The sequence below is a fragment of the Corvus brachyrhynchos genome, unplaced genomic scaffold, assembly GCF_000691975.1.
Source record: "Corvus brachyrhynchos isolate BGI_N302 unplaced genomic scaffold, ASM69197v1 scaffold26, whole genome shotgun sequence".
NCBI classification, from domain to species: Eukaryota; Metazoa; Chordata; class Aves; order Passeriformes; family Corvidae; genus Corvus; species Corvus brachyrhynchos.
The window spans coordinates 13,915,023-13,939,210 of NW_008239324.1; the positions used below are offsets into that span (position 1 = coordinate 13,915,023).

At 39.3% G+C, this 24,188-nt stretch overlaps 2 protein-coding genes across 5 annotated transcripts in view; one reads left to right on the forward strand and one right to left on the reverse strand.

Annotated features, from left to right (window-relative positions):
• DPY19L3 (dpy-19 like 3 (C. elegans)) overlaps positions 1–20,215 on the forward strand; it is a 35,292-nt gene extending 15,077 nt beyond the window's left edge. The window contains exons 10-19 of one of the 4 annotated variants that reach the window (XM_008638816.2): positions 632–733; positions 1,169–1,242; positions 1,484–1,642; positions 3,781–3,903; positions 4,255–4,366; positions 4,892–4,948; positions 9,200–9,282; positions 15,672–15,804; positions 16,475–16,633; positions 17,242–20,215. In XM_008638816.2, coding sequence (XP_008637038.1) covers positions 632–733; positions 1,169–1,242; positions 1,484–1,642; positions 3,781–3,903; positions 4,255–4,366; positions 4,892–4,948; positions 9,200–9,282; positions 15,672–15,804; positions 16,475–16,633; positions 17,242–17,403 — 1,164 coding nt within the window. In that variant the 3' untranslated portion in view covers positions 17,404–20,215. The other 3 variants (XR_001864177.1, XR_001864175.1, XR_001864176.1) reach the window with 3 other exon arrangements.
• Positions 20,216–22,135: 1,920 nt separating this feature from the next.
• The window catches only part of LOC103620333 (neural-cadherin), a gene marked incomplete at its 5' end in the record, with an annotated part of 60,865 nt that continues 58,812 nt past the window's right edge, over positions 22,136–24,188 (reverse strand). Inside the window, one exon of the mRNA XM_017740834.1 lies at positions 22,136–24,184. Coding sequence (XP_017596323.1) covers positions 24,058–24,184 — 127 coding nt within the window. The remainder of the gene's footprint in view (positions 24,185–24,188) is intronic.

The following is a 24,188-nucleotide window of genomic DNA, read 5'->3' on the forward strand; positions in this document are numbered from 1 at the left end:
TACCCAGTAACAACTAGGACAACTAGGCTCGTGTCAAGTTCAGCTTCCTGAAATCCATTGTTCCTTTCAAAGATTAGGGGTTTTTTGCTGTAGTTACAGTTCTCTTTTTTCTGATTCTGGCACTGGTGACAGCCTCTGACTACAAGAAAGGAATTTGCAGGGCCATTCCTGTTGTCTGCACCTATTCCCATTTGCCTGTGAGCAGCTCATCTGGATCTGGAGCTTGTACATGGAAAAGTGCTCAAAATCCTATCAGCTGACAGAGCCAGAAGATACCTTTGCCATGTTTAGGTGGAAGGTGTAATGAGTAGGTATTTCAAAAGGCACACAGTATTATGGAAATTAGGAGAATAAGTTCTATAAGTACAATAGGGCCACTGCCAAAGGAAGGCTGTTTGGCTGCTTCCAAAACTCTGCCAGATCACAGTTATGACTTTGTCCCTTCAGTTTTGTGCAAGAAATGTATCTTTATTCTGGGTACTTGGCTCTGTATCTATTTTTGCTTACATGACCTTAGTACAAATTTGGTGCTGCTCGGGACTAGCAGATCACCTGTTTCAAATAGCCTGTGATGCTTTTGTTCTAAATATATTAAAAAAAGACTGAAATACTAATGTTTTCTTCTTTGTAGAAAAACCTAAAAAAGGGTGGCTTGCTTAATAGGCTTGGGAAACTTATCCTCCATGTTCTACTAGTCTTGTGCTTGACTCTCCTAATAAATAAATTCATTAAGGTAGGCAAATAATTTTTAATATAAAAAGTTAAAAGTTATATTACGTTAAAAGCTATTTGTTAGCTGTCTACAATAATATCATTAAATAAAAACTGCAGTGAGATTTCTCTGCACTTCAAAAACTGTATTTTATAAATTAAAGGTCGTTTTGCTAATCTTTGGTATATGGATTTGAAAACTTCATAAATTAACACCAGATAGTTGGTAATTTTATAACAGCTGTAGATCTGTACTGCTGAGAATTTGCAAAGTTTTTAATTGAATTTTCTTTACAATGAATGGAGTTAAAACTGACTGTTTCTTTGATTGCAAAGCACTCATCTTAGTAAGCCCGTGTTGCTTTACAGTCTCGTTTATATGACAAAAAATGCTATTTACTGTGTGACATTTTTGATATTTAAAATACAATTTCCTTTCTCTTTCCCCACTTTGTAGAAAATTCTTAATCTTGAGTCAGATGAGCATATATTCAAATTCCTGAAAGCAAAATTTGGATTTGGAGCAACAAGGTACTATTTAGCTGTAGTTTTGCTTTTTTGTTTGACTTCCTTAATTGAAGCCTTCACGTTGTTCTTATTTCAAATGTGTATAATAAATCACTGAGTTTTACTTCATTTTTGTCATACTTGCCCTAAGAATAATCTGCACAACTATGACTTTATAATTTCTTGGGGAAAAAAGAAACTTGGATCTTTTTGACATCAATTAATGAATTACATCATGAACAAGGATTTTTAATTTTTTTTTTAGAGATTTTGATGCTAACCTGTATCTTTGTGAAGAAGCCTTTGGATTACTACCTCTAAATACTTTTTCAAGACTCTCCAGTACATTGCTTTTTTATGCCTACGGATTTGTTCTCTTCCTTCTGACAGTAGCAGCTGTAATTGTTGCCTTTCGGAATCTCAGGTAAATACAGTTTTAAGATAGTTGACATTTTTATCAATTTTCTTTTCTTCAGCTGGCTGAGGAACTGACAGGTGAATACAGCAGCACATACAGGATTGCTTTGCGCAGCTACTGAGGAGTAGGGTGTGTGATAGAGAAATCAGGCAGAGTAAGTAACTTCCTATTGAAGCCAAAAATGTAAACAAAGGAACATCCTTAGATTCAGTCAGGCTCTTTGCTGTTGAAGTTTTGCAGTTTGTGTAATGTTGGTTGGTGTTTTTTGAGATGAGGGAAAGCAGGGGAAGGATCTCTCTATAGAAAATGTTAGTTTCTTTAGTTCATCCTGTTTTCCCTGTGCAAAGCACTCTAAATCACAGATTTCCCAGGTGTTACCTGCAAACTGCCCAGAAATGAGCTGGAATAGTCTGTGCTGAACTTCATAATCTGTGTGAAGGAGCAGGACCTGTAAGTGTGCATCACTGCTGGCAGTTCCCAGAGCTAATCTGTGGGATTCTGAGGTATCTACAGAACACAGAAGAAAATCAAACAGAACTGCTGTTAAAAAAAAATTGTTCATTATAGACTGTTGGATACCCTTCCTTCTCGGAGCAGGGTAAGAGAGCAGAGGAGGCTGCTGTTCTGCTGAGTTCTTTATTTCATAGTCTCACAGCTTTCTTGAAGGCAGAGTTCAAGGGGGTTACGTGATAAAGCCAAGCAGCAGCAGCAACAGCAGGCAGAAAACAGCTGCTTCTTCTAATTCTAGTTTCTTCTAATTAATTTTTTTCTTAGAGAAGTGTGGATTATATTTATTAATTGACCAATGAAATTAACACACTATTCTAGTTTTCCTTTCCTTAACCTATCCTGGTCTAATTCTAACAGTCATAAGCCTTACACAAGTGTTACACAGGTATTACACAGATTGGTGTGTACAGTTTCTATCAGCTCTTATTGTTCATGTGAACACTCGATCTAAAAAATGGGAACAGTATAATTCTATCTATATTTTGTCTAAAGTAAAGAATTCAGTGAAAAGGTAACACTGCTGCAGTAAGAACTGTGGTTTAAGGTTTCTTTGCTGCAGCTTTTCAGTGTTTAAGGCACTTAATTATAAAAGTTAAAAATCTATATTTCTATTTCACTTTGGTGAGAATTCATGTATCTCTGCTTATCTAAAGGTTTTAATTCAACCCCTGTGCTTTGGCTTCCCTCTGGGCCTGGGTCCAGAGAAGCTTTTACTCCAACAATAGACCTCTCATTTTTACATGTACAACCTGGGCAAAAAGTAGAAGGAATGATACAAAACTTGATTAAGCAAAAGTTCAAGAAGTGTCACCTGACTGGTGCCACTACCATAGATTTTAGGGAAGACTGGATAAAAGGAAAAGCAAGAGAGTATCCAAGACATTCTAAAACTATGTTATGACAATTAGATATTACAGTAGTAATTGTCAAATGTCAGTCATCTGTAAATCATCTTGGTACTGCTCAGCCAGTTTCTTGAAAATCTTACTGCATCAGTCAGTTTTAAAAATAAAGATTCTGCAGCTCTTATTTTCAGCAACCCTAAATGTAATCCCAAACGTGTCCCTTATTTTTAATGCATTTATCTCATTTAACCCCGCTCTGAAAAAAAACAGGAGAACCCCACACACTGAAGCAGCTTCTTTTTTTTTGAAAGGTCCTCCACATATATTCACAAGACTAGACACCTCGAGCAATAACCACTCCTTCCAGGGCTCATTTTTTCTAAATCTACTTCCAATCTATGGCTTTAGTAGCATCCAGATAGACCAGCACAACCCCACAAATCCCAGTTAAATTCTTCATTCTCATTAAAGGCCCCTCTGAACATGGGAGTTGCTGCTTCAGGCAAGCAACCAGGCTTGCCTTGCTGTAAACAATTTTATCTCATTTTAATCCAGCCCATTTAAACCCATTGCATTTCCAGAAACCTACACATGAAATTACCTGATGCTGCATCAAATTGGTGGCATCATGCTTAATTATATCATAGATACAATAGAAGATTGCGGACTGATAGCAATGGTACTGCTTTCCAGCCTCAGAAGGATTCAGTGCTTTTTAAAATGCAGATAACTATATGAAATATGTTACAGAACTTAATATAACGCTGTTTGTGTTATTTCTTCAATTAGTGGTTCAAATCAAGTCCAGTTAAAGGAAAAAATGGAAGAATACACAGTGACACTGAAGCCTGATGCTGCCTACAGCTTAGTTCACACAGTTCTTTTTGGATGTCTGGCATTAAGCACAATGAGGTATATTTTTTTTAATTCTACTAAGGGCTTGTTTAGATGATTGAGTGTATTTTTATACGAGTGTAAAATATGTTGGCCACAAACTGATAGGGTCATGAACCTTGTTTCTCTTCCTGGTGTGTTTCTACTTGTAGACTGAGGCATTTCCCAAAACTGCCGTAAAGAATGGAAGTTTGGGAACAGAGATGTTCTCAAGAGCACGTAGCAAAGTGCAGTGTCAGTCCTGTACTCAGTTATTTCAGAGGCCTGAAAGTCCAAGAAAACTGTGTTCAGAATTTCTCTAGACATTAACTGCTCTCCAAGCAGCTTTGCAGAGCTCCAAATGATCATGAAAAGCTTGTGTTCTTCCAGAATGAAGTATCTCTGGACATCCCACATGTGTGTATTTGCATCCTTTGGCCTGTGCAGTACAGAGGTTTGGAAACTTATCCTGAAGTGTCTCCATCTCTACACATCCCAGAGGGTGAGCACTGTACTCACAGCATTTCATCCACTGGGTTTTGGACCATATCTATCCAAGTCAAGGCTCAGGGTTGGATATTGTTTGTAGTTCTCCTAAACCAGGTATCTCTGCTGTACATTTGTATAAATTTAGTAAGTAAAATGTATTTTCTAGTGGTTTCTATATTAAACAATTCCATTGGAATACTCTAGATGGCAATATAGATGTAGCTATGAAAAATAACCACAATTTTACTAAAAAAGTCTCCATATTAAGAAATCATCAGCAGCCTGAGAAGACCTTTGCAGTCAATTATATTGAATGGCAGTGTTTTCCACCTTGTAGAATATAGATTTAAAGATATAAATCCATCTTTTGTGATGGGTCTGTAATTAGGGCTGTACTTGAAAACAGTATCAGAATATGGTCTTAAAATTCAATCTCTAAATTCTACTACATGTTAAATATTTCAGATATCAATACATGAAAACTTAAGTCTATTAAATGTATCATGAAAATAACCAATTTTTTTTCAATTTGTCTTAGACACAGGTGATTAAGTATTCTGTACCCATAATTACATTACTGTACATTTCATTTAAGGTAAGAAATTTTTTTCTCAATGTTTTGGCATTTTTTAGTTTTATGGAATTTTCTCACAGAAGGGTGTTTTTTCATTAATAACTACATACAACATTTGTAACTTAATTTTAAAAATGGGTATAGCTGAAGTGCAAGGACCTTTGTGCCTATGAAATTGTCTGTGAAGGATCAGTTGGGCTCATTTGATCCAAAGCAGTTGTTGATAGATACAAATATTTGTCTGATTGCATGTGTAAGTAGCCAGTGTTACTTGAATGAATAATTTTATGGAAATGGGAGTTGTCTCTTTTGGTTTTAACGAAGTTGTGGATAATATGCAGATTGTCACATTTTTAATGATTTATTGTAGGAGCAGAAATAATCATAATCTCTACTGCTGTGCCGCATATGTTTTAAAGAGAATTATTAAATGGTCAAGTACCTGTTTTGTCTTCTGTCTGTTGCAGAAACAGAATGTTATTATTGTCAGACACTTAAATGTAAATGCATAAAACATACTTAAATCAATAACATGTACAAGATTATCAATATGTCATAGCAGGAAGATTTAGAACACTGATTTAATGGGCAAACCATTCTTTTAATCTGTAGTCACGAAGACAAAAAACTCAGAGTCTACTTTGACGGAGAAGTTGTTTCTGCAGTAACTAGTCTGACATGAAAATATGTCTGTTAAATAATTCCCTTCAGAGAAACACAAGATCAATTTCATTGTTACAGTTAAAAAGGCAGTAGCGAAGCAGTTAAGAAAGCTGCTAATAGAGTTCACTCCAGTAGTGTGTTCCCCTCTCCAAAACTGAAACAAAAAGTCAAAAAATAACTGCTTTCCACTTAAGTTGTCTTATTGTTCTGTTAGAGGACTTTTTTTGTCCACTGATGTGCTGGTTAGGAAGTCATTTAAGTCGTTTACCATTTTCATCATCTCTGAATATGACAGAAACAATGCCATTTCTTTTGACATGGGGGATACTAAGAGCATGACATTCTGATAGTCTAATGTGACAGATCACTAGGAATAATTTTCCTCCCACTCTTCATGAGCAGATGTAAAGTTCCTAAATCCTGTCAGATTCAATTCTGAAGTCAACAAACAACTGATGTCATGGGCTTTAGAGCAGTCATTAGTTGTGCTCAGTCTGCTTGAAAAGCATAATTTTCATCTTTCTTCTAAAGAGAGGAAATAATTTTTATTGACATTAAAAATACTATTTTTCAAATTTCTCTGTGGGAATGAGAAATTCATCACCTCTCAGTGTTTTTTTGTCCTGAGTCAGTTCTTGCAGTTGAGCTACCAGAAGAGTGGATCTCTCTGTGGGTCTTTTCTGCAAAGCTGAAAGAGTTGATGAGAAGCCTGAGAGAATCACTGAATATTCTGAGCTGAAAGAGACCCACGAGGCTCTTGTCCCAGGTGCCCTGACAGTGGTCAGACAAGAATTCTTAAAGAGAGATCCAGAAAGTACCCACTGCTTCTGTGAGAATGTGTTTTTATATTCTCTCTCTAAAACCTTATAAACAGACAGTGGAAGGAGATTTTTGGAACAGGGACTTAATCTCTTTTCCAGACAGGAATTTATGTATTCAGTCACTGACTGCTCAGATTGCAGGGGCAGTTTCTCTGTACACCACAAAGTTAACTGGTCATCAGGGCTAGTTTTCTTGAATTTGTAGGAGGGCAGTTTGGTGTTTCATTATCTGTTGCATTTGTCAGAAGAACTATTCTTCAGTGCAGTTCCTCAAAATAGGACTTTTATGGGATTATTAACCTAATCCTGAATAAGCTAATGAAAGCCTCTTTTGAGGCATGTGGTTACTACAGCCCCAAGTGCATCACCTGAACAATAATTTATTGAGATGCAGATGCAGCTACAGTGCTAGCTTTCTTTCAGGTTTCAGGTACAGGATGTTTTGAGACCTGTTAGACATCTGTATTTCTGTTTACATTTGTTCTCCACTATTATAGTGGAAACATCTTTCAGACAAAGTGAAAATGCAGAAGTATTTCCATGCATACTTCAGCTATGCTGCAGATAGCACAACACATACATAATACAGTGCCAAGTATTATTTATGTTTCGATTCTTATGCTTTGTAGGTAGACTTCACCTTTATCTGTGTTCATTGTATTTTAACTTCACAATAATTCCCATCAATTTGTGTTTGCATGTCAATAATTCCTGAATAAATTGTTGGTAACTAAGGTGAGTTCCCAAGCTTGAGTATTCTAATTCCTGGATTTGCCAAATAATCTTGATTTCTCTCTGCTAGTAAACTATCCATTCCTATTATTTCTCCAGCTGCATTTTTATCTTCATCATGGCCAAGTCCTTTTGCTCGAAACATGGACATTTATTGCAGCACATATTGCCACATATACCCGTGATCTGAGCAGTCTTTGGCTATCTGAACAGCTACAGTTCAGGGCTAATTTAAGACACTTGACAACTGTTTCTTTTCCTGAAGACTTTGACCCCAGAGAAGCACTTTTACAAGGTGGAAATCTCTTTTGCATTTCCTTCACTTTTCTGAGCAGTTTGTTACATTCCTGATATGCACCATCTGTTCTTTTTATCCTCTCCTGGTGTCACCAGACACGTCTTCTCAATCTGACATATATTTGATTTACAAGACAAAGTTCTGTCAGTGTTATTTTCTATATTTTCATATGCTTTACTTTTTATTTATTTTGTCATTCTCTTGTATTTGGAACTCCTGAAGTACCTTAGTTTTCTCTTGGTTCTACTAATCAAATGTAGTGCTACCTGGAAATTTTTCAATTCAGTAATAGCAAACCCCATTACCAAAATTTTCCTCCAGTGGAAACTACTTGTACTCACTCAAAACTTGCAGTACTGTGACATTGTGACTTTAAAAACCTCTACAGGGTGAATGCCACGGAATAGCCCCAGCACCCAGCAGGGAGCTGTGTCCCTGGATCCTCAGGAGGTTACAGGGCAGGTTGCACTGACTGAAAAGCAAAGCAGAGCCCATTCCTTCTGTCTCCACCCTGAAGGACTCCAAGCTCTCAGAATGTTTAGCTATTCAGGGCAGTAAGTAATGAAGAGAGGAAATTCTGATTCATTATGAGACTTCACAGTCTCATTTCACAACAGCTGAATTTACTAATCTCTGAGAGAGCTTCTGAAGAGCAGAAATACATCTGTTGTACTGCAGTACTTCCCGAAGCTTCTGCAGGGTTGTGATGCTGCCATGGCTCCACCTGGGAGATGCCAGGAGTGCTTGAACAAGTGTACCAAGTAAGCAGTTAAACTAGAGAGTATCTCAATTGGCCCACTTATATCTCCTGCCCCAGTCCTGCCACATAATTACAGTTTAAGTGAAAGAATGCTTGGGTTTGCTGAGGGGCTCAGCAGCACCACATTCAAATTCCTTCTGAAGTTTTGGATGAGCATTATATAAATGGGATGATTTATGGCTTTTTAGATTATCATGTGGGTTTGCTTAGACTTTTTCCTGTAGCATTTCAGTTTTCAAACCAGCAGTCCTTATTATCTAAAGAAAGCAGGTTTGGAATAGGTTTCAGGTAACATCCTCTGTAGCAAAGACTGGTGCGCAGCAATCTGTCATTAGCATTGTCATTATCTTCCTTAATTGCTTCCTTCTGCCCTAGAATATTACTGGCTTAAACAGTTAACCCTTAAACAAATCATTGTTCCCGTAGCTTTTTGGGGGGAAGGGTTAAGCTTTTCAGAATCAGTTTCAATGCTCCTTTCTCTCCTCCAGATTTGATTTATGTATTCTTTGCCTGCAGTAAATTTTGAAATGCTTTCCCCCGATGGTCTACTGGTTGTTGCCATTCTGTCATACTTTTATTTTTGCCTTCAGTGGTTCTCTTTTAATTCAGACTTCTGAAATACCATTAATGGCATCCACAGCACATCTAATGATCTTTACTTCTGATACAGATTTCCTACCTTTTTTTAATTTAGTTTTATGTTTCCTTTCTGAACTTAATATTAATTCCTGGGGCATTTCCTTCTCTTGTCATCATTGACAATGGGCAGTTGTGGTCCTGCTGGTCATCTGGCAGGAGCTGCAGATCTCAAACTCTGAAACTGTGCGTTCATCCTGCAGTGACAGCCACCTCCCTCCTAAGAAGAGTAGATACACTTGTGTCTTGCAATTTACCCATGAGCTGGGTTAGTTGCCAGCTAAGAGGAATCCAAATTCCACCATCCAGAACTTGTTTTGTTCATTCTGTCTTCAGGTTGTTCTATTTTGTTTCCATTTTAGTTCTGGCCAGGAATAATGGATGAACTATCAGAGCTGAGAGAATTCTATGACCCAGACACTGTGGAGCTGATGAACTGGATTAAGTAAGAGGATTTTTTCTCTATTTAAGTTAAATGCTATTTGTGTAGATCTAATGTTCTTAGTTACAGTGTTCTCCTTATTTGACACAGCTCATCAGTGAACTCTGGTGACCCGCGGGGATAGTTAGGATGAGTGGGTTATCAGGAGGTTGGATATGAGGCGCTGTGGAGAGCAGCTCCATGCTCTGGTTCAGTATCACTGCTGTGTTCCACGTGCATCAGGGAACCAGCTGATCCCTTTGCTCCCATAAGGACCCAGTTTTCACAACCAAAAGAGGTAAATCTGGAGGTGTTAAGTTTCTCTCATCATATTATAGTTACCTCTTTACATTAATAGACCTTTGCAGTGAAATCATTTTATTTCTCCCCCCCCACAATGTCCTTCTCAACTCTGTAATGTAAAAAAGCTTGGATGTAGTGCTGGTAAATTTGTACTCTGCAGTCTGTGTCTTGGACTTTAAAACAATCGAAGTTGTTTATGCTTGTCAGAATTAATCACAACATGTGTTCCAAACTGTAAGCAAAATATTTTTAATTGAACTTGAACCTGTCACATCTAAGCACAGGTGCAAAGTTTTTCAGGAGTGTGAGTTAATTATTCCAACCCCACCTCATCACTTCTGCTTTCTCACAGAGCATAGGAAGGTATTTTTCAGGTGGAAACAGTTTGGAATACTGCATGTAGAAGATGCTGAGGAAAAAGGCCAGGTAGGATGTTCTCTGGAGGGCTGTGAACTTAAGGGGTATGTTCTCTATTCGCATAGAGTAACCACTAAAAACTTTCAGGTTAAGTTCTGAACAGGGAGATTCCTGGGACCTGTATTTATTTGCAACTCTAGCAATGATTTTAGAAAAAGAAAATTGGTTTCATGTTATGGAGGAAAACATTCTGAAAGTAAATCTGAATATACAACATTAAATATTGAACTGTTTGAAGTATTTCCTTGGAGTATTTCCTTCATATGCAATGAACTTCAGTGAAACCAGTCACCCAGCCAATTCTCCCCATAGCAACATATTTACACTCCATAATGTTGTATTTCTTTAACCCATAAACTAGAAGGAGTAATTTAGAAGTAAAATATATTACAAGCCTTCACTGACTTATTTTGAAAGCAGGCCATGATTTTTTCCATCATTTTGAATCTTTGCAGCCTTATTGACATGTTTTTGTGACTAATGTTTACCAGCCAGTTCCATTTAGCACTACTGTTTTATTAAAAGATGGTAAATGTCTGATAGTTCAGGTCTCCTGTGTACAATATATAGAGTTATATATAGATTTATACATCAAATATGCATGTGGAGTTATTCCCAGCCATGAGCTGGATTTGACTAGCTCCAATGAGAATAATTTTTCATGTGTTCTTAGTGCTGAGAATGCTAAACTGGTGCTTGTCATCTCTTCATTCCAAGTCATGACAGACAATTACAGAAGGGCATTTTTTTACTTAGAATTTATTGTATTTAGAAATATTATTCCTGTAAAGAAGAGTTAATTATCTATGCTTTAAATACCAGTCAACAAAATTTATGGTAAGTTTCTCAAAATGGGACAGATTTTCTAAAGTTTGATGTATAAGAGAACTCTTCTACTATACTAACACTTGATAGTTGTGCTGTAGTTAATGACCTGTCAAGGCTGGTGTCAGGAACTAATCATTCATTATTAAAACTCAGTATGAAAAGCTCTAATTTGTCATGTGTTGCAGTGAATTAGGAATAACTCGTCTGTCTTGCAATCTCTCCCCAACAAGAAAACCCTTCTGTCTGCTTAGCTCTAAATGCATATTAACTTGTCCAAATATATAATCTGAATAATGGCCAGCTGTCCCCTGTGAAGTGTCTGCAGATGCATTTCTTACTCTTCCCCTCACTAAAATTGCCACAGCATTTTCAGGAAGATCTACTGGTTTCTATCTATACAATTGCAGAGCACAATTTTTTACATAATGATCTTGCATATCCCAGTCGTCTTCTTTTTTCCTACTCACCACCTCATTTTCTTAGCTTTTTTTAAACAAAAGTCAAGAAGCCAGTGCTCCAGGGATAGTTCACAGCTCTGTTCCCAGCTGGGAGGTACATTAAAATTCTTAGTTTTGGTCTTTCTCCCTAAGACAGCAGGAACAACATGCTCATTTGTGAGATGGGGAAGAATATCAGTAGAATGAGCAAATCAATAGCGTGAACTTCCCTACTCTGTTTACTTCTGGTAAGTGTTAAAGAAGCAATGTCTTCTGCCTTTAAAGGGGAAATCTGTCTAGAATTGTGGAATATTTCAATAGCAGTTGCCAAAACTCGCAGAAAAAGTTCTTAGAAATCTTGGGCAACAGCCAAAACAGTGGAAAAGTTAACTGAGACTGAGATTCGGCAGAGCATTGTTGGATGTCAGCTGTACCTGAACCAGATGTGGGGACAAGCAGGCAAATTTGTATATTAGTGGAAACCCCACAAATTTCCAAAAAGCTCCTGAGGTTGTGCACATGAAACACCCATGTTTCAATGGTGGTTCTTTCATTTAGTCATTTATAATAATTTATATTAATGGCTACATTTTAATTTCAAGCCAGTTTTAACATTTAACTCTTCTCTGTTACTTACATTCCTGATTTTCAAGGGTAATCACACTGAAATCAACACATTCCAGACTTTAAAGGCACTATTACACTTTTTTTTTTTAAATTATTGTTCTTAAATTCTTGGGCTTTTGTCAGACAGACTTGTCAGTAAATTTCAGGCATGAACTTGAGAGTGCCTGAGAAGTAGGTTTATAGCAACTGTGTAGGTGCACTCCTTTATGTGAGCAAAATCTGCATGCATAAAATTGAGGCTGGGACTAACAAAAATGCATCTTGTTGCTCTTTCTTTGTGGCTGTCATTTTCCATTTTGCAATTTTCAGTCTTTCCAAACCAGAGGGAAAAAAAAGAACCACGACAGTGTGAGTGAATATGCTTTACTGCCTATCATCTGCAGCTAAACCTGTGATATTTTAATACTGCATTCTGCAAATAAAAAGATTTTCTTTTAAAGAAAAAGAAAAATCTATCATGGCATATTCCTCAGAATCTCTTTTTCTCAAATCCTTTTGCTTTGTAGATTCATACCATACTCAGGCACTAGTAAAGGAATAATCGGAGACTTGGCAGATTTTATGGCTTTGGAAGCCACCTATGGGGTTCAGCTCTGGAGGACTTTTATTAGAAATAGCCATTTTATTTCTAATGATGTAACCTGTAATTGCAATGTTGGCCATTTCTTCCTTAGTGTTTCTTAAACCAGCTCACAATAATTCTTTAGCAGTTTAAGAGAAAGAATTACTACCACTTTCAGAGTCTGTGCAAGTACTTCCTGTAAAACCCTTTTATTTTTTAATGAGTTATTCTTAAGTATTTATATAATTCTCTAATTCTTAAGTGTAAGGTAAAGAAAAGGTTCCTACTCTGTAATATAGTGCTTAGGTTACCCATTAGCTCAGCTGTAATTAACTTGATGAAAGCTTAGAGCTTCAAAAATAAATGAGATTATTTGTTCAAAATGCCATCAGGTCTGCTTGGAATGGCATTTAAATTATATAATGTAAATCAGTTTGACCTGTAAGTCCTTGTCATTATTTAGTGACATTTCCTAGAGAATAAATTGTTTGCAGGTTGGGCAGTGTGGTATGGAGCTTGGCAGAGAGCTATAAAAACAAATTATCCTTTCATTTTATACATCATTGCTCAGACAGTTGTAAAAATTGCTTCATTTCTGTGTAATAGAGAAGTGTCATTCAGTGGTTTGCAGCACAAGAGGTGCCCTGGCTGCGGAGCACTGCGGGTAGTGCCTGGCTCAGGCAGGGCATGGGCAGGAGCACCCCTGGGATGCAGAAATCATCCTGGCCCTGGAAATGCTCCTTGGTGCTCGAGTGTCTCCAGCACTCAGCAGTGGCCACCCACAAGAGCTCTCGGGGATGGAATTGGAGAGGGCAGACACTGCTTGGGGCTCTGTGTCACTTCCTGGTGTCACCTCCCAGCTCTGCCCAGGGCACTGAAATCCAGCGCTTGTGCTCCTAAAAAACAGATAAAGAGGGCTTCCAGTAGCTCCTGCTGGTCTGGGAACATCTGAGCTGGCCCAGTAAAATATGGACAGTGATCATTTCCTAGGACTTCAAACATGTAAATCTCAATCTCAGGGAAACATCTGCCTTTTCCTGGAACACTGGATTTTAAACTCCACCCAGGACCAAAGCACTTAAGGCCATTGTTTGAAAAGCAAGGGTCACTAGATTGTCTTCAAGGGATAGGGAGAGGAGGAAGTGCTGGCAAAACTCTTTCTATCTGGTAAAGAATGCACTCAGCTATATTTCATTGCTTCTGGGTAGGAGTCAATGCTTTTGGAAAGGGGAGAAATTGAACCCTGAATCTTCTGCATGATCCATTTTCTGAAGGGAGATTCACTGCGGGCTGCAGCTCCAATCTCTGCTCCCTGGGACCAGTGCAGGGTTAGGCTGGCTATCAGGGAAAGGTTCTTCCCCAGAGGGTGCTGGGCACTGCCCAGGCTCCCCAGGGAATGGGCACGGCCCGAGGCTGCCAGAGCTCCAGGAGCGTTTGGACAGCGCTGCCAGGGATGCCCAGGGTGGGACTGGTGGGGTGTGTGTGCAGGGACAGGAGCTGGACTGGATGAGCCCTGTGGGTCCCTTCCAACTCAGCATATTTTGTGATTCTACTTTTTTGACAAGCATTTTACCAGTAGTTTACTGATAGGGCACCATCACAATTTCCTTTAACTTTCATTTTAAAGAGTCTGCAGGCTGGTTTGACTTTTTTGTTTGGTTTTTTTCTTATGGTTTTGCCTTTGGTACTTGTTGAGAAGGGCTGTGTGAGTGGGTTTAAGAAAGTTCGAGTCTGCTACAGAGCCCATTATAATGCAAATCTGCAATCAGAAGAGCAGGGTTGCCTTGGTAAGGCCAGTCAGGTTTTTAAATTTGAACTAATCTTGAACAAGCACAGAAACCTACTTGTCACATTAGAAGTTGCCTGGCCCAGGCATAAATACAGAAACATGTTGAAGCTGCTTTAAGAATCATCATTTTTATTTGGGTGTCTAAGTGCTCCCCAGTCCCTCTGTGAGTCGAGCCCAACTGCTAAGTTTGCAGCTTAGTCCTACAGATTTGTGCTTTCCCACAGATCCAGGGATGAGTTCTGGCTGACAGCCTGTCAGGGCCATCCCATTTGCATAGTACTAAATTCTAACCGGAATTAATTTATTTTAATGGAACATGTACTTCATGACACTTGTGGCATTGAATATTTTAAGTAATAAATAATTTCTTAAGAGATTAAATATTTTTAGACTTTAAAATTAAACTGGTTTTATAAAGTGCTGAAGAACTAGTCTATCAGTAAAGTTAAACTGGCCTATTAAAAATAATATCTCTGGCCTTCCTAGATGAGATTAATGTACCAGTGCAAGATTTTTTAGGAAGAATTTGTAATTATTAATTCATTTGCTAAGCATAATCCCTTGAAAAGTGATAGTAAAATTTAGTACTCGTCTCTCAACATTTTCAAGCTGATCATGGAGCTTTAAGATGACTGACTGTGTAGCTGCAGTTTCCAAAGGCTCCCTAAAGTGCACCCCAAAGTGTCACAGTTACTGGAGTACTTCAGTGTATGCATGGGGATGTTAGTCACATTCTATTCACATTCTAATTTCATTTCAGTTGATTTAATGTGTGCTGCTTTCTCTTGTTTTAATCTTCGTAGACCCTTCGATGGTTACGTGCCTAGTAAGCACTAGAAAACACTTCACCATACTATGGCCAGTTTTAATTAGCTTTGATTATAGGAGTATCCATTGCCTGGCATTTTTACTCTTTCTTTTTGCAACTGGCTTGTCTTTTTTCATAGTTTCTCTCCCACAGTTGTCAGAATAGGAAGATTAATGTCTCATGGAACAAAGTTTTCTTTCCAAGTGAATGGTGAATGCCAGGACAGGAACAAAAAGTTTTACCATTCAGATTAAATAATTCATTTTATATGAAGTACACAAACCTAAGCCACAATAAGTTTCTTGAAATATTAAAAGAATTAGAATATGGAAACCTATAAATATTAAGAGGCTTTATGAACCTGAGAAATATATGAAATATAGAAATAGTTTGAAATTGTCAGGATCATGTTTTCCTTAAATTTCCTCATAGTTCTTAGTAAATTTTTTATTTGCAGTTGAGTATTCTCATAATTTATCCACTTGGCATTTGAAGAAAACACAGTTGCTTGAACAGTTTGCTCCCTCAATTGAAGAGAGGCAGAAAAATACTTTTGCAGTCTTTTTTTTCCTTCTGATCTGTCACAAGCATTGCAAAAATGCCCCTGCAGAGACTTCCTCAGACTTATCAACATTTGTTTAGGTCAAACACTCCAAACACAGCAGTGTTTGCTGGAAGCATGCAGCTGTTAGCAGGAGTCAAACTATGCACTGGACGGACCTTAACCAACCATCCCCACTATGAGGATAAGAATCTGAGGGAGAGAACAAAGCAGGTAAGAGATTTCTGATTGTTTAAAGTAATTCTTGCCCATGTCCACAGTTCCACTCCAGAAAACAAATGTCCTCTCTAATAGTACACTGCAAAAGGAATGACATGCTTTACTCATGGAGGTCACTTGTGGTCAGACACAGGCCCAGGATTTAACTGCTTTGGGATCTCCTGACTCACTTCTGGCGTCTGGTGTGCGTCTGAACAGCTCTGTGCCTGGGTACCCAGCTAGTCCCAAGGGCACTGGCTTGGCTGTTTGGGGCATCAGTAGATCCTGGTGCCCACTTGGGCTGTTAAAACCACATGGAGCATTCCCTGATACTCCTTTCAGTTCGCAGACCAGCACACAGCATTGGATCTAGAAACCACCCTGAGAAACTGCACACGGAGCTGGGGAGACCGGTTTTTATAACCTGCCCTTTTCTGTACTTGAGACATTCCCAAAGCCTGACAGCACCATCCGGTGTTGTGTAGCCAGCAGCATCCTCGCCATAACACACAGCTCTGTGTGGCTCCTGAATAAAGAGTTTATACATTGTTTCTATAATACTGCATTCCCATGGTTTCTCAGTCTCAGCTCTTGGTCTGGCTCAAGAGAGAGGAGTCATGACAGAGCAAACAAAGCAGCAGTGGTGATGTGGTGCATGTTGGAGCTTAGTTTCCTTGTTCTCTAGATTTACCAGATCTATGCCAAGCGATCTCCCAGCGACGTGTACGGAATCCTGCGGTCCTTTGGCACAGACTACGTGATCCTGGAGGACAGCATTTGCTATGAGAGGAGGCACAGCAGGGGCTGCCGCCTGCGGGACCTGCTGGACGTAGCCAATGGCCATGTGAGTGTTACAGACAAGATCAAAGAACAAAATACATTTTGCTTGACTTTGCTCTGAAACCCAGTTATGATCTGAGGTAGCTCAGCATATTTGCACCGTGGGAAGGAGAATCTACTGGAGCCTTTAGATATTCTCAAAATGGCCAAATTAACACTGCTTGCATTTAAGGGTATTTGAGAATAAAAAAAGGGAATTCAGCCTGGGCAGGATAAGTAATCACTTCCTGACGAGCTCCAGGTTAGCAGCACACAAGCAGAGTTCCCTTCCAGGTGTAAGTCACTTCAGAGCTTCAGTTTCCTCAGCGTGGTTCTGTTACTGCTCTGTCAGGGGAGTTCTCAGGCATTTCTGGGGCTGAGGTGAAGCTAGAGCAGACTGCACAAGCCCAAGCAGGTAAGGACCTCTGACAAAGCAGCTTTATCCATTTAGAGACAGTACTATAAACCTTACTGGTTTAAAGCTGTTTTCTTCCTCCCACTTGTTTCATACTGTGACCACACCTGGCCAGCCTGACCCAGTGAATGTGTTGTTGAGGTTGTTATGAACTCGTTATTGCCTGTAACTGTGAATTGGCTAAAGATATTTCACACATCTGTTCCATTTCATTGCAGATCATGGATGGCTTGGGAGAGAACGAACCTGATTTGAAACCTTCGTTGTATCCTCGCTTCTGTGAGGAAATCAAAAAAAACCTTCCTTCTTACACCATGCACTTCACCAGGGTGTTTCAAAACAAAACGTTCCATGTTTACAAACTTGCCAAGCATAAATAATCTTTCTAACCATGGCTTCAAGTTCAGTATTTCACGGCTAGGACCCACATTAGGAAATGCAGATGAAGTTTACAAACAGGTTACATCTGTAAGACATTTTACATGTATGGTTTCTTGTTTAATTACTGTGGTTTTTTGGGTTTTTTTTAGACAATTTAGTTTTGATAGCATTACTGATGTTGCCAAAATTTTCATAGACTCATAAATAAATGCTAGCAGGGACCATTCTGATTATAAATTCTGACCCTCTGAATACTTAGGTTATAATTGTTTTCCACCAGTTGTAACTGATAGGGAGACAGACAAAGGTAGCAGCCTGTGGGAGCACTACTGAGTGCCAGCCTGTGAAATCTGCTCAGCAATTCAGATTTTTTCCTCTTAAATGATAGAAATTCAGTGAAAGCAGCCCATGCTACTCCTACCCTGAGTAAGCATTGCCTTTGTGAATCCTTAAAATGAAGTTTTGTCTTACAGTCTGATCCTTTTTGACAGATCCTTGTGCTCTTTCAGTGCCTCTTTTTTGAATTCTTTGGGAATGTGTGCGGATATGAGTTTCCAATCTTGTGAGTATGATTGTAGAATCAGTGAATGCAGATTAAGCAAACAATTTTGAAGAAAAACTTCAGTCTTTGGTCCAGCATTTTTAGTGATCAGAAGCAAACTGGTTTATAACATTGAGTGTTTAGTGATGGAGTGTTAGGTATTTCTAGTGAGAAAAAAGGCTGGGGCATGCTTGATACATGTTGCATGTTTGTATCCTCGTAAAATGCTCAGAACAAGAATCCAAATTTCTGAGTTTGGATTCTCACAACTTTTATGTATATATTTTCTGAACTAGAGGGGATCATTTTTCTCCTCATGGGAATGCCACTAGGATAGCAAAATTGAGCAAAAGAAAAACTCATCTCTAAATTAGCAAGAAACCAGTATTTCAAATACATTTAGATAGTAGAGCTTTGTTTTGTATTTTTTCAGACATGGAGCTCTGTATTTTAGCACAAAATCATTGTTTCCTTGTTCTTTAGCCTAAAACAGAGACTACCAGTATTTTAAAATGACGTGGAAGATTAAGTGAAGCCAGACCTCAATGCTGAGAATTTTGTGATTTGTGTGTACCCTTTGTCTTTTTACCAGCCAGAACTTTGTGAATTGTATTGGATTTCTAAATGTTATGAAGGTACCACATGGCTTTTGCTGTGTTTTTAGCACTGCTTTTGTTTTAGATTGAAATTAGAAATTAGATTTGGAAGTCTCACAGTACTCTCCATCTTGAATTAGACATCCACTAGGCTCATTTGTTTCTTACAAAAAACAGAACTGTAATAATCAAGTGCCTCTAGGCCCAGGTTGAATTAACACGTGAACACCTCTAAGAGTGTTTGTGGCCTGTGCAAATAACTCAGTTATAGTAATTACCATTGCAATTAATTTCTAATGATGGGAAACTTAAAGTGCTACATATAGCAAACTCCACATTTAATTTAATCAAGATGTGTAATGAGATTAGCTGTCACAACTGAGCTGGGCTCCAATTCCAAATGATTTAAGTGTTTTCCCTTTCAGTTGTACCAAGGTAAATTACCGAAGAGATGGAGCTGGTTATGTCACATGCTCAAACAATTTTATATTCAGTAAATACTCATTAAACAATGTTCAACATCGTTCTGCCTTCCTCTTTGGCACAGAAGGCTGTGCTGTAGCCAGGCTGTGTTAAATCACACACTGACAGGAGCTGGGTTGTTACACTGAGCAGCTGAAACTCCTGAGTAATTCCTAGCCTGTATCCTTTAATGAGGTTGGAGACCGCTGCAGTTTAACATAATACAATAATAAAACATTTTAATCAGTATTAAAACTTTAATTAGGGCTGTAATGATGCATGGTTGTTCTTGCTGCAAGCCTGGGTCAGTGAATCCCTCAGTGAGTGCCTTCAGTAATTGAAAACAAGCACACAAAAGGTAAAGTATGTCTGGGCTGTATGGCTTGTTCTAGAATGCAATTGGATCTTTCTGGAAAGGTGTAGTAACTTTCCTTTGGTGGGGGGAGGGGTTCCCGGGCCCAGTGATACCCTGTTGTCTACAGAATTTGTTTGTAGGTAACAGTTGAGACTAAGAAATCCTGACTGGAACAATAATTATTTTTAAACAGACTTGTTTCAAAAATGCAGTCTCTAATATTGCCAAAGGAGAAATTTAACATTTTCGTAGAAACTACCAAGTGCAAACTGGTTTGTTCGGGTTTTTTTAAACAGAAAGATGTACTAAGAAAGATTATCAGAAAGGTTTAACACTAAGGGATATTCGAGGGACTGTAATGCAGCATTCAGACACCAACCTCCTTAAAACAGTAAATCCAAGTGCCAAGGGCCAAAAGCAGTTCCCAGCTCAGAGGGAGCAGCTCCTCCCTGCCCCTGTTTGAGACAAGGCCTGGGAGGGCAGGGACAGCTGGGAAGGGCTGGGGCAGAAGGGCTGCACCTCCCATTCCCGAGGTACCAACTCTTACTGATAACCAGCAGTGGGAATGGGAGGGACAGGACTGCTCCTATGTGTTTCTTGGTGTCCACAAGGACTTTTGTCCTGCATGTGATCAGTGGGATTGTGGTATAAATTACTTTTTTTTAGACTGCAGTGAAAAAAATGCTATCGAGGAGCCAGAACATTTTTAGGGGAGAAAAGCCTTTGAGATCCGTAAGTGTATTTTCATTTCTTGTTTCAGTGTTCTGCTGGTGGGATCTAACATAGTTATTTTATAATATGTTGTTGTAAAGAGATGTAATGACTATTGTATACTAAATAAATTGTGTAATTTGAGAGTCTCTTTTTTTGCTTGTTTTTATGTTGGGATGGGTTGAGAAAGACCTGGCTAGGCAATCAGCTCTGTTTCAGTTCATACGGAGGAAAGCAAAATATTTTTCATGAGGAAGTTTTGGCTTCTCAAGCTCATTATATTGTGTGTAGCACTGACTTTTGGAATCACCTTTGTGTTTTAACAGCTTGCTGGGCTTCCTTTGTTAGAAGCTAAAGGTATCAGCCATGATTTTTACCAGTCATCACCCAGTGCATGTTAACTCCAGTAAGGTCAGTACACTGAGGCAGTATATCCATTTAAATAATATTTATGTCTTTATTTATTAAGTGTATTTTATATATAGATAGATAATAAACGCATGTATTAAATGCTTTAACCAAGAGGGACCTGCTTGTTTCCACACTGTAGCTCAAGTTAAGTGTTTTTAATGAACAGAAAGGTGCATTCTTTGGGAGTGAAGAAGCACATTTCAAGGGCTGTAAGTGCAGTAGGATGTCTTGCTGTGTGACTCTTGTGACAGGAGTTGCAGGATGTGCAGAGCTCGAGATAAAACTGCCCATATGTAGGACTGGTCTAAAGAGGGCTTGGGGGAGTTTGTCACCAACATTAATGAGGGATTAATGTAATTGATGGGATGTAAGCCATACATCGTGTTCTTGCATAGAGGGGATTCTGGGCTCCAGAGAGCCTCCTCCTCGGAATCCCCAGGAGATAGCCATGGGTTTTAGCATTTTTGTAATTAAGAAAATGCTCAACTTTCTTCTGCCCACCTAATCCTGCTTCTTTACAGCCCTGTTTTCCCTTCTAAACCTGCTGGTCAGTAGGTCAGACCTAAGGACAATCAGCTTTCCTATGTCTTGGCTCCATGTTATGTACTTGGAATGTTATTTTAACAGGAGAAGACCACAAACATTAATGTAGTTGACAGACAGATTAAATACTAATATCCACACGATTATTTAAATTTCAGACCTTTACAAACATTTTATGCTAAATAAAATGTTCTTACTACATGTTTAAAGTCTGTAAAGAACATGGAAGAAGATTAATAAAAGTACTAGATTACTGAAAATCCCCCTACCTAGGGACCGAATGGGTTTTTTTATTCAATATTTTTCCTTCCCGTCTGACCCATGGCCCAGCTTGCCATGGAAAGCCAGCTGTTCTCCCTGGCAGCCATGGCAGTGCTGGGATAAGCCCTTCTGTGAGGGCACTGAAATACTTGTGTGTGTCTGTGCAAATGCAGAACAAGTGAGGATATGATTTCAGCAATTGCACAGTAATTAAAAGAGCAGCGTGCAAATTAACACAGATAAATCAAGTGAACTAATTAGTAATCTCTGGAAAGAGGAAGAGTAGGCTTTAATAGGGCATGACAGCTGCAAATGAGTGTGTCCTATTACTGAGATTGTATTGACACAAGTTCCTACAGCAGTTTTGAAATGTTTCCTGCCCTTTTATTCTGTATGTTCTGTACAAGGTGGGGCTCACTGTGAATACAGAGGCAGCTCCCAGGCTCTGGGGGTGTTGTTTTTATGTTTGGTTACAAAGTAGGGCCACAGCTGTAACAGGGAAGGAAGCAGCAGTAGGGCAGCAACATTTGGGAAAAGCACCGAGACATCTGAGCCTCAGCAGCTCTGTTTATCCCCAGCAGGTTCCTGGACACCAGTTGTGCTTGTGCTTGTTGTCACTCTCACCCAGGGACCAGTCTACTTCCTCAGGGATGGAGGAAGAGCTTTCACAAGGTCTCGTTCCCCTGGAGAAACCCCAAAGAGTCCTTTGGGTGTGTAACTGGATCCTAAGCCCACCAGCAGAAGCTTTTCAGGCAGCACAGCACCTGTGGAAGCATCTGATGAAAACTAAGAGAAATAATTCAACAGAGTCCACATTTTAGTCATCCTTAAACACAAACAAGGCAGAGACACCCTGGACAGAAGGCTGGTTTATTATTTATATGGTGCCTGAGATAGGCAGGACACTTCACAGGCAAATAAAGACAGTGTTGGCCCCAAGGAGCTTACAGGACAAATTAAATTAAAACCAGCCAAAGCAACAGCATGTCCATAGGTACGGGAAGAACACAAGGTATGTAGACAGAATTACTGCTGTTTCAGGAAGGAATAGACTTTTGTGCATAATATATATTTAATTCATTTTCCATGCCCTGTTTTTGACTGCTGACATCACAGAATCCAGGAGCTGGCACACTGGACTTGCAAACACTGCAGGATGCTTCAGCCAAGGTTTCCTCCCAAGCCAATGTCAGTAAAATTACAAAATCACAGACTCTGTACTGTCTGTGAACCAAAACCATTGGGTGTGGGTAAAAAGGGGATTTAGGTTTTCCAGAGGACAATGCCCACCACCTGCAGTGTGTAACCAGTGGTTAATGGTGCACTGAAGCTTTTCCAGAGTGTGGCACAAATGCACGTGAGAACAAGGTACTGTGTGAACATTTCTCATTTGGGAAGCATGCAAACTGAGCTGGCCTACAGACAGCACTCACCTAGTTACAGGTTTTAATACATGTAAAAAAATAAAAGCCCTCCCAAAAAATAAAAGCCCTCCCAAAACAAGCTACTGATGCAACTGTGAGCAAAGCAGTTTTAATCTGTTACAATACATTGTTTCATGCTTTAATGAAACAAATTATTAGAAACTAGGACATATTTGTATCATTAGCTCCTAATATATAATGTACATATTAAACATAGTTTACATATTATAATGGATATAATTTACACAGCTTAAAGATTTTGGGTTTGCTACACTGTACTCCGTTTATCTGTACAAATGGTCTCAATTTAAAAAATAAATCAAAATTAATTTAGTGGCACCTTCTCTCTTCCAAATATTGTCAAGTTTAAGAAAAATCCAGCACTGTAGCCGGACATTAAATGGTCTGAAAAAGGGACTGATTAATTTAGAGCGTAATATTCCACCCCCTGCTACTGCTGTTAGTTTTTCCATGTTTCTCTGTCCCCAGGTGACTCCTGCAATATTTCTGTCAAAGGAGATTTAACAAAACATGAGGGACACAATTGTAGATGCAAATAACACAGTTCAGGCTGGTTTAGGCTCAGTTTAGCAGCTCATTAGGAATGAGAGATTATGGTGAACTGTGGTGTTGGCTACTCAAATTCCTGACCAGCCCCCTTTGAGGCATGTAGCCAGAAAACCTGGCCTTTTCCTTAGGAAAAGGAGATCGTTGTAAGCAGCTGGCTTCATGTGTTGTGCCTAAATCCAGTTTCTGCCCTTGTACAAGAGCATAAAGGGATTTCATCACAGTAAAACTGAAGTTCCAGTTCATCCATCTGCTTCATTCCTGTAGCCCTGCAGTGGCACCTGCACTGTGTTCAGTGAGCAGGGCTGTCAGTGGGCCCAGCGTGGGAAACAAGAGGGATGTAATAACACCGTGGACTTGATTTACACGAGAAAAAGACAAGCTGGTTTTTTCTTGAAATAACTATTAAAGCACCAGAAACAGCACACCCAGCACGCTTCCCTCGGCTCCAGCACACCTCAGGCCCTGTGCACTGGATCCCTCAGAGTCCTGCATTACTTCAGTGACAAAATACCTGTACTTCTTAACCACTGTATGCAAATGACTGAATACCCCGGGTTTTGTTCTTCCCAGTTAGTATATATCCCAAGATGCAAACGTCCAGGATGTCCCAAGGATTAGCTCCTACTTAGTTTTCGACTAGCTGCCAAGTGTGCCTCAGTGGGAATCTGAATCCCTGTTGTAGCAAGTGAAAAAGACCGGATGGGGGTATTACAGAGCGGCGGTACAAAAAACTCTGCCTCACCTGTGCTTCCAGAACTGAAAACAGCAGCCTTGAGGAGCTACAGGTCTCCTGCTTCTCTGTGCGAGTACAGCTCCCTCAGTTTCTCGAACTTGGGTCCCCACTCGTGGATGTCCTCGCAGGCGCTGCCGTCGCCCAGCCCCGCGGAGCTGAGGGAGCTGAGGGAGCTGA